Below are 10894 nucleotides of genomic sequence, written 5' to 3'. Positions count from 1 at the left end.
AATAACTGAGGATGAAGTGTAAAATGTGATGTGGATTATGGCTAATGCAGACGCATAGACGTGTTGCAAAGCTGAGTTCAAGTGGCCTGATACAAAGTTTTATAAACAGCCGGAGGAAAATGAAGATCGGCAACAAATAAAACTGTTAGACTTTGGCTCAGAATTTGGATAAGAGGATAAAACAGCTTGAGAGTCGGCTGGCGATAGCATCTATTAAAGTGATTTGAAATCAGGCTGAGGTCATCCTACCTGGGGGGTGCTTTCACTCTTTCTCCTGTCCCAAAAGCACGGGTCCCCTAGTTTAATCTGAAATTGAAGACTCTCAACTGCGACGGATTATAGGGAATAACCCAAGCATGCAGCTGTGGACTAATGAGCCCAGCCAGCAGAGCATCAAGCGACAACAATTAGCTACTCCAACATCGAGGGCAACTTCACGCCTTTAAAAGTTTGACAATGAAATTTCTCTCTGTTTTTTTTATACAGATTTCACCACCTGTTTGAAAGAAAAGCAGAATAAATAGACACCAAAAAGCCACATTTAATAAAAGGTGATTTCTATTTTATGCTTTGTCTTTTTAGTTATACATCATTTGAAATGAAAACACAAACATTTTAAAGACTACAAGAAAACATATTTCAAATTGTGCCTTAGTGAGAGAGATTAATATATCAATTATTTACATATATGATATAGGACAACAATTACTTTCTTTCTCTTAAAAGAGTACTGTCGGTGGGATGGTTCTTATTTCAAATTTACCATTTAGTAACTGTACAACAAACATTAAAATGAATGCCAAGAATGAAACCTTCGGACACTGACTGCTCATGGGGCATTTGGTAATCCTAATTAATGTGTTAAAACTGTTACACTGGATAAAACTTTACTCATCTGGCTCTATATATAATTGTGGGATCTATTTACACCAATATAAACACGTTTACTCCCACTCAGTCAGATCTTCTCTACTGTGCGTAAGCAACAACAACTGTAAGTTTGGAAGTAAATCAGAAAAAGTGCATTTGCATCATCTGTGCAGAACCAGTGACGACCAGATGAGTTTTCTTCATAAAGAAGTCTCAATGCAGGCCAGTTTAGAGAAGTCAATGAGGGATGAAAACCTGCAGGGCAGTGAGTTATGTTTGGTAAGTCCCTACACATGCTGAATGCAGCGAGGCACTCACGAGAATAACAGTCCTCAGGAGTGGATAGTCTCTACGGACTTTTCTCCTCCTCTGCTGGACTCAGGGGCTCACTGGCTTTCTCCTCGGCCGCCTGTCTCTCCTGTTTGCCCTCCAGCAGTGTGTCATGTGAAACTGTCCCCAGCACTTTGGCACTGTGCTCCTGTGCTTTGGCCCTGAGTGCAGCAATGCTGTTCTCTCTCAGTTCCTCTTTAGAAATGCCAGACTTGCCTTCTGACCTCTTCTCCTCCGCCTCAGCTTCCTCTGCCCTCTGAGAGCTCGGCTGCTGGGGCGCATCGCACTTTCCTGTTGGCGGGGGAGCTGCTGCCTCCGTGGACTTTTTGTGCATCCCTGCAAAGAGTTGCGGGTATTCAGATTTAGAATAGCGTCTGTTGATTGGTAAGCCATCTTGGACTGAAAATAGCAAGCAAAAATAGTTCCGGTTTAGAATATAATGTATGAATGGAAGATGGCAATGCATGACTAGTGTGGTGGATGAAAATATTTGATGGAATGTAAAAGTCTATTCCATGTTATATTTAGGCTGTTTCTTTGTTTTAAAGGGTCACATTTAGAGCATCTAGTTTAAAGACGGCGTCAGTGCCTGCATACAGTCTGTCACTATTGCAGTGAAACACTTCAGTGTAGCTATGATTACGCATGAATAACTTTCAAATAATCACATAGAAAAAACTCTCTACACCAACGCGATGAGACAATGAAACAATGAGACAAATGCAATAAAACATCAGCCTCACCGAGCAGCCAGGGGGCGCAGGACTCCATGATGCCATCCTTGGCAGATTTGAGGATAGACTCCGGCAGGGGGATTGAATGCCTCACCATCGCTCCGTACAGCCCGTACTCAGCCATCACAGTGCTGCGGCCCCAGCACTTCTCCCTCTTCCTCCACTTGGCTCTGCGGTTCTGAAACCATACCTGTGACAGGAGGACAAAACATCTACTTATTACCAAGACCCTCATCTCCAAATAAGACAAATCACTCAATTTTTGCCAATGAGAAAAAACATTTATGCTCTTGAGCTGATATGTGGTGGACTCTTTGATGTTTTTTTATTATTATAACTATCCTGAAAAGTTTGGAAAATGGCTGAGCTAGAATAATAACTTTTATATGGCACAGACTAGATGATGAGTGAACGCTCAATCATTTGGGGAAGGCAGAAATGGAACTAGAGTGAGATCAGGGGTCCTTTTGACTTCAGAGGAGTTTCTCCTCTGCAGAGATAATAAGTAAATTCTAGGATTCATTTTTTCTTTTAAGGGTTTGAAATAATCCAATGCTTGCAATTTGCTTTTCTCAAGATGCAACTATTTCATAACCATTTACTAATGCTTTATACATCAGTTAAGCGATCAATAAGACTATATGTGAGGTTAGTAGGTTGTGAAAAATCCATGTGGCTGCTGTTTGTCCTTTCTATTTGGATTTTGGTCCATATCCTCTTTATTTTCTTGGTCCAATCAGTCCATCTTATATACTGGTACTGACTTGGCAGATAAAAACAATTATTGATGATTTAATACAATTTATAACCGCAGACATGCCGGCTTATCAAAACGTGTAAACACCTTAGTGTTTATTATTACATTACAAGCACAAAGAATGGATACCATACAAAGGGATTTTTCACAACCTGGAAACCGAAAAGCTGTTTTTAATGGCTTAACTGACCTGTAAAGCTTTGGTAAATGATTTATTAACCATTAATAAAGCTATTAGTTACAACTTCTAAAGTCTTTATAAAGGACCACTTTAAGTTATTTTAAAGATCTCCTATTTGGGGATCTCAGCTGTGATTCAAAGTAACTTAAGATAACAACTGCTCTGCTTGGATTCAGTCCATTGATTTCCCATAACCAGCTGGCTACAGGTGTGAAGGATCGCTGCCTCCTGTCAGAGCTGATCTCCAGCTACCTGTGGTGGCATTATAGATGGGTTGATACATGGAGACACTTCACTTGGCCACAGCCAACAACTGCTTAGGGCCCTGCAGGCTATCTGTCAGCCCAGAGAGGGGCCAAATTGATTGTATGGCACAACACAGGATTGTTAAACACTCTACTTAGAAGGCTCTGTGAAGAGAGGAGGGGGCTGGAGAGCAGATTCAAGTGAGGGGACAGATATTAAATTGAAAACGATCAAAACGTTTTCGAGCTTTTTTCCCCTGGTAATTCTGATGATAACCCTTATTTCATACAAGTTACTTTTTTATATGAGAAATTGCTTCTCTGCCCCTCAAAAGAAGCCAGTGTGGAAGCTGCGACGAGGAGTGACCCTGGGGCACGCCGAGGCTGATTGAAAAATAAGTTAATTTCAGGCCCAATCGATGGCGGACAGGCGGGCAAATATCACGGGAAATTAAACTACCGGGACTCGGGGGAGCAGCGCTATTGACCCGTGCTAATAAATTCAATGTAGTTATTTCATTTGAACTCCCTGCGCCTCTCCGGCAGCAGCCAGCCTCCCGAGCTCGTCAGATTTAACTAATTACACTCAATGAGAAAATTGTGTGTTAATTTTATTTAGGATAGGAGCAGGCCCGGGCTTATTTATTTATTTCCTTTTTATTATTTATCCGCGGCTGTACTGTTGCAGCCCGTAATGAGAATGAGATTAAAAGGCGCCCAGCAGATGGATGGTCCAGGTCACACTGCAATCTTCTTCCGCCTTGATAGCTTGATTAGGTCGTTAGCGGCTCCTTCTCCAAGAACAAATTGTTTCACATCCAACTGCGCCTGATGAGAGATTATCTATCCTGGCGAGGATGCTGGAGGGGGAGCAGTCTTTGTTCAGACATGAGCGGAGCACCACTGATCGATTTACAGGGGCTCACTTAGCCCGTCTCCCCTTAAACGCTGCCTCAGAGACTTCAGGAGGTTATCAGCACTGATGAAGAAGTGAAGGGAACAGGTGCATATTCCCATGGCAAACAATTATTTACATTCACACTAATCAGTTATGCTTATATTTTCAGAAATAGCCTATGAATTCCCTTTAAAGGATAGGTTACTATATTTCTTATTTATTTTGCAATGTGCAGTGCAGTGTCAGTCTAAAGCCATATAGTAATTTTATCAAATATATAAAATACAATAAAATCAGCAATAAGACGCTATGCTAAGTGAGTATTTCGCTTTGATTAGCCAAACATTTTTATGTTGCCTATATTCTTATATGTAGCCTAGGTATATAGCCTATATGTAGCCTATAGGATATATATATATATATATATTGCACAGAGCATCCCAAAGAGAAAATAGATGAAACTATAGCCTACTTTTTAGAAAAATCTTTTCCTCATTTTAGGGACAGTGTTTTTGCTACAAAAAAAATATTTTAAAGGGCCAGAATATAGTTCTTTCAAATTTTATAGGAAAAATGGGCTGAACCTTATTACATATAAATTTAAAATATAGCTTAATTAACAAGGTAAAGTGAACCATAAAGGCTATATATCTGACTCAATATTATACAAATATATTAGCCTAAATAGGCTACTTAAGGGATGTATTTGATGCACATATATAGAGCAATAAAGCATTACCTGTATTCTGTCTTCAGGTAGCTCTGTTTTCATGGCCAACATCTCTCGGGCATAAACATCTGGGTAGTGCGCTTCATTAAAGGCCTTTTCCAGCTCCTCCAGCTGATATGAGGTGAATATTGTCCTGTGGAAGCGGGTCATCAGTTTAAATATTTTGACATATTGAACAGTATAGGGTGCATTGTGTTCTGATGAAATAATTCTTCGTAATGCAAACTAAAAGGTAGGACAATCTGATTTTAATAAACAAACGGAAATAAAAACAACATGGAACAAATTTCTATAGGCCTGATTAATAGCCAATGTCAAGTCTTTTAATATCCATGTGCATGTGTGTCAAAATGTGGCAGTAGGCCTAGTAATAAATTGTAGAAAATTCTTATCAGTAATTGGACTAGTTCGCACATTGTATCGCGTGAATTTCTGTGGATTCTTTCACACCTGAATAAATAAATAGTATTAGCCATTATTAACCAGAAATCAACACTAACCGGTGACGTCTTTTCTTGCGTTTCTTGCTCTGACTTACTGATGACTTTGAGAGTTTTCGTTCATTTGAAGATAAATCATCGGAGTCTGGACAAAAACAAGAAGAAAGCATCACAATTAATAACATCTATAAGAACGTTTTGGAATTGTCACAGTAAGTGCAAACTGTTGGCAGTTGCACAACACTGCTTTATTTATTCCGCCATTATAGTTCATATTTCATTTAAAATCAAATGTCATCTCCAATAATAATAATAATAATAGTAATAATGTAAAATAAAAAGACGGAAAGGGCTACATGCACAGATTGCAAATATAATAGAATCAAAAATGCTGCTGCAGTGAGATCAGTATTTAGTATCACTATGTGGTTGCAAATCACCTGAGCTCGTAGACTGGCTGGTGTCCAGCGGCCCTACGGACCTGCTGTGGGGCTGCAGGTGAACATCTTGTGCGTCCGACAGCACAGTCTCCAAAAATGCCGGTTGGCTGTAAAACGACGGAATTCCACCAGGGCCGATTAATCCCATCCCGACACCCATACCCACGCCGGCGGGGCCCAGCAAGGACCTGGCGGCGATCAGGTGCGCCCCGGCCGGCAGCGAGCCAAGCGGGCTCCTCGGGGCCGAGGACGGCTCCTTATTCAGCCCCAGTATCTCCTGGATGCCAAAGCCGGTGCACCTGGGAGGCGGAAGGGTCGCGCTGCTCTTCGGCTGGTGGCTGTTACTCCCTCCATTTGCACCCAGAGACGTTTTCTCCGCTAGATTTAAACTTTCCGACAGCACGGCGCCTTGTTTCCCCGTCATGATATCTTCGATGCTATTGAGTGGCCTATTTATAATTCTTCCGTCTCACAGGATGGTCCCCAGTGCATGATCCTCTGTACAACACACAAGAGTGCTTTAGAAAACGGTCCTTTTATCCAACAGGTCCATCCCAACAAGAGGCAGGATCCAGCAGCCAATCAGCTGCAAGGACTCAGGATTCTGTGGCTCATGGATGCATTATACGCCCTCTCAGATACATATCTGCATTTTCCTCAGGACTATATGGATAAACGCGGAAGGGATTTAGGCTACAGAAATAAAGGGAGTAACGAAATGACCTCAAGGCTGCAGGCTGGAGCAAGAACTGTGTAATGTTGAGAATGAAGACTCTAAAAGAACCTGGAATCCTACATATTTTAGAGACATAAAATATGACAAAGATAAGGAACAATAAAACTATAATATTTTACCATTTGACTCATAGTAACAAACACTACCTTGTTTAAACCATTAGCCTACAAACTATATAGGGTATATCATGAGGCCTACATAATTTTATTTTATATAATGTTTTGTTAAGAAGTCAGGCCTAATTAAATCGTCTTTTTCACACCCCTTACTTAGCTACCTACCCACCTACCTGCAGGTTTTAGAAAATTACCTCAGTCTCTTAGAATAAATCATTATTGCCTTTCGCTGAATGGTTTACACACACACACACACGCACACGCACACACACACACACACACGCACACACACACACACACACACACACACACACACACACACAGCCAGCTATGATCTCTCAACCACTGGCTCACACGAGTGGATAATTGATCTCCAGATGCTATGGGAAACTCATCACACGCAAAAATCAAAGGCCTTTACCAGAAAACGACAGCTGGAAGATGCGGTCTGCACTGGTCCTGCACAGCGCCGATCACAGCAGCAGATTAAATCACAGGGACATTTCCTTAGAGGAAATGCAAAATGATAAAGAATATGAGACACACGTGGATGACTGATAAATAATAATAACTGACCTTTGAATCATTATCCTGTGTACAATAATAATAATATTAAGTAAAACAGGCATGCAACCCTCACTAATTAAAACTCATCTAAACATTAAACTGTATAGGACTAATGGCTAATTATGGCTGGTATACAAGTCATGTATTAACATTAGTAAAATTATGGCAGAACATTTTGCTTGTTAATTGACAATTTGAATACAATGAGTGAAAGTTTTGTATTTGCATTCTTAATTGATTTGTCAGTTTTTGCATGTAATTTAAAAATAGTTTTGTGACACAAATGCAGAAAAAAGAGAATCATTTTATTTGAATGTGATTATTTTATTATCCCTTTTTATTCTAATACTAAAGATGCAGTCCATCCATTCTTTTTGGTGTTTCAGTGTCAAGCAGATAGCCTAATGAGAGTGCTGACATATAGGCTATTTGTGCCAAGATTGAAAACTCATGGAATGACATGAATACATTTTCCTGCTTATGGTGTAATTTCAGTGTTTGATACGTTGACACGACTTCGTTTGGAAATCATTTAGAACAAAATAAGAACTGGCTCATTTTGTGCATATTTAGTTGCCTTCCATCAGTGATAATGCAGGCAATGACGGAAACGCTCAAGTAAAATAATAATTAACACCATGAGTATATCAGTTACAGAGCAAAAGACAGAACATGGGGAACTGGGCCATGCAACTGGAGAGGACTGTTCCATGCATCTACACAATGCACAACATAACTGACGTAACCTAAATGGGACTAAAACTTTGGGCACGCGGAAGACAGATCCGCGCGGCGAAGTCACATTTTTATATCAAACATGAGTTGCTGATTAAGAAGGAGAAAAATATTGCTGCTGCAATTAGTGCCTGGCCAGCGAAAACTAATTAGGGCCCATTTAGTGGAAATTCTATTAATGAAGAAATCAATGTTATTAGGATATGCTAATGACATATCAGCATGCTGGGATCACGTGATTTATTCATATGGAAGGGTGTGAGGATGACCAGTCAATTACAGGCAAGTTACTGCTCCGTCTCACTCCATCGTCACTTCTGCCGCGATCTTTGCGTCTTGTTTTATTTGTTTGTTGATAGTGCAATACGTCTCCTCTCAGGGTGGCTTTTAATAATCCATCCTCTATGAAAATGGCTGCGTGCTGATTTACATGCAGAAGAGAGGCTGCCTAATAAGGCTCTAGATTAAGGGAAGATTTAGTTCAGTCATTCGTGTAGATTGGGTTGCCCATCAAAGACCTGCAGGATCTGACGGCTACAGATTAAAAAGCAAACAGCTGTTGGGAATTTTTGTTCATCCCCCAACCCCCTTCAACCCAAAATCCTTTCTCTGCTCCAGTCACTCCTCCAGTTAGTGTCGTGGCATTTGTTTAGGCCTAATGCAAAAAAAAATAGTAAATAATAGGAAGAGTGCCCTCAGGCAAGTCAGTGATAAACGTATCCATCCTGTCACCTTCAAACTGGTGAATGTAGCAGGTCAAAAACTGATGCGCAGCTGTAAGCGAAAACCGCCCACTATAATGAATATCATGTCCTGCTGATGTGACTGTAAAGATTGATGTGCATTTGTGAAAATGAATAAGCAGGCAACTTGTTTCTTTGCAGGAAGGTCACGGGCAGGACTGGAAATACCCTATAACTAAATGTGTTAACTGATCCCCAGCTGATAGATTTGCACATAATTGTTACATATTCATAGACCTCTATTCATGTAAAACTGAGGCATTCAATATCTCATGTTTATTAGGTTGATCAAAATGATCTCCATCTGCATTCCCAACAGGCTGTAAGTAGCCTACGTTTCTGTCAAAAGAAAAGAAAAAGAAAACTCTTATGCACGACACTGCTGTGGTTCAGTCTCTGCGGTGCCGAATCAAACTACATCCTCGGTGTTGACACAGGGTGAAGGCAACTTGATGACAGCACACATGTAGAGCCGAGTCAGGGGAAAAACTAAAGCACAGCCAGAGCCTCTGCTTTCCCAAAGCACTTGCAGGGCGTGATGTGATGCGATGCCCCCCCTTCTCCAGTAGGCTACAGAATGAGTTTGCAAGCCCCGCAGCTTTCTCATGGCTCCTCCACAATGGCATGTTTGGTAGCTGCCCGTCGGCATTGCTTAATTAGGCGAGGAGTTGATTAATTTGCACTAATTGACAGCTAATTTAAGGACTGGGGGCACATTGGATTGACGTTTGTCGGGGCACAGAGGCTATGTGAGGTCAAGGCAACGCACTGCGGATGCATGGGGGAGCTCCGACTCCCCCTCCCTCTTCCATATGGATGACCAGCTCTGCGGGGACTGACCCGTTTCTCGGAGAGGCTGTTTGGCAGCAGGGAGGCTGCGGGGTGACCGGCAGCCATCATTCAACATATTGAGGATGTCAGGTCGTTTGCCACGTCAACGCTCAGCAGGCTGAATGTTCATCGGTCAGCATCAACAAGTGTCCACATGCAACCAGTGCGAGTGACAGCGGGGTCACCTCCAGGATTTGATGGTTACAACAACTTAGAATTGAAACATCATCATATGGAATGAACGCGCAGATAATGAGCCTACAGGACACTGAGTGCAATGGTTCACCTTGTAACAAGGAACCCGTTATAAAGTGTTAATATTGAGGCCGACATTTACTCAACCTATTACACATTTGAGGTAGGCTACATATATACTGACATGCTGCAAAGGCTACTTTGTAGGCTAGGGCACATCTTTTTGACAGCTATACAAATGAACAATGTAGGCCAATAACACATGCTATCCTCTTATAAAACATAATACATTATTAGTGATTTAACTATACCCAACAGTAGGCCTATAAAATTGTTTAAATTAGCTCTACCATGACCAACTACAACAGTAAAATACACTTGCATTATAATAGCAATCAATTCGTATAGGCTACAGACTATAAGGGCCATTTTCCTGCAGAATGAGCCTACTTTTACTTTGCATAGGCTAATATTCATTTTACTTACTACAATGCAGGCTGCATTTACTTAGGCCTACTTAAGGATCAGACTTCCTCCAACCCCATCGTGCCACGTAAATTGTAAATAGGCCCACCCAACCCAAACGACATTTGGGTTACCTGGTTTGATGCTGTTTTATCCTTTGTACTTGCAACAATGCAGTTATGAATGTTTGCAATGCATTAATAAATACTGAGGGGGTTTCACTTTTTAATAAGCCATCCATTTTGCAGTTATAAGATGTTCACAAATAGATTTCGCTCCACATGCTCCTTTCCAGGTGTTGGTGGCAAAGTGTCATGCTGGAGGAGGATAAACACCACAATTCCACAACTTGGCGGCAACCCAAGTTTTTCTTACATGGCTTAGGCTATTATTGATCTAAGCATTAGTGGACGCTTTATTAGCCATTAATAAAGAAACGAGTGATAGGCTAAACACTTTTTTAAAGGTTCGATTGGCTCATAATAGTATTTTACAGGACAACATTTTAATTGTTGTTGCTGTCACTTTTGTTTTTATTTAGATCACCTATTGTGCTTTTACATAGCCCAAGCAAGCCAACGTCTTCCTGTAACCAGGACATGCTGCGCCCAAGGACCCAAATTCTTATCTGCCTGCAAAACTGTGAAAATACTCCATATTTTTCGAGAAGGGTGAACCAGGGTCCGCGTGAGAGGCAGGGGGTGAAGTCACGGAGGCAATGGCGGCCTCTGTCCGTGTGAATCGGAAAGACGATTAGGGGCTTATTAGGGGCCTGGGGAGAAGTGTAACTTATTGGGAGTGAGCGACCAGAGCCCCAGCGACATCTCCAGCCGAGAACAGTCCGATGCATTGTCTTACCTAATTATGGCGGATGGACTTCT

General features: G+C 41.3%; 1 protein-coding gene across 1 annotated transcript; it reads right to left on the bottom strand.

Annotated features, from left to right (window-relative positions):
- Positions 1 to 753: 753 nt before the first annotated feature.
- Positions 754 to 6049, bottom strand: vsx2 (visual system homeobox 2). The gene is made up of 5 exons (XM_046063121.1): positions 5626 to 6049; positions 5246 to 5330; positions 4755 to 4878; positions 1944 to 2124; positions 754 to 1536 (listed from the first exon to the last, which is right to left on the bottom strand). Exons 1-5 carry the CDS (start codon positions 6047 to 6049, stop codon positions 1220 to 1222), a joined length of 1131 nt encoding a protein of 376 aa, XP_045919077.1. The 3' UTR covers positions 754 to 1219.
- Between the last annotated feature and the right edge of the window lie 4845 nt (positions 6050 to 10894).

This window comes from Micropterus dolomieu, linkage group LG11 (genome assembly GCF_021292245.1).
Source record: "Micropterus dolomieu isolate WLL.071019.BEF.003 ecotype Adirondacks linkage group LG11, ASM2129224v1, whole genome shotgun sequence".
Classification (NCBI taxonomy): Eukaryota; Metazoa; Chordata; class Actinopteri; order Centrarchiformes; family Centrarchidae; genus Micropterus; species Micropterus dolomieu.
The sequence above is the reverse complement of the archived record's forward strand: the minus strand, read 5'-3'. Positions and strand labels throughout refer to the sequence as shown.

Coding starts and splice junctions, on each gene's coding strand:
- vsx2 (XM_046063121.1), bottom strand. CDS start 6,049: ATGACGGGGAAACAAGGCGCCGTGCTGTCGGAAAGTTTAAATCTAGCG. Junction 5,331..5,625: donor CAGCCAGTCTACGAGCTCAG/GTGATTTGCAAC, acceptor GTTTTTGTCCAG/ACTCCGATGATTTATCTTCA. Junction 1,537..1,943: donor CTGCGCCCCCTGGCTGCTCG/GTGAGGCTGATG, acceptor AACTCTTTGCAG/GGATGCACAAAAAGTCCACG.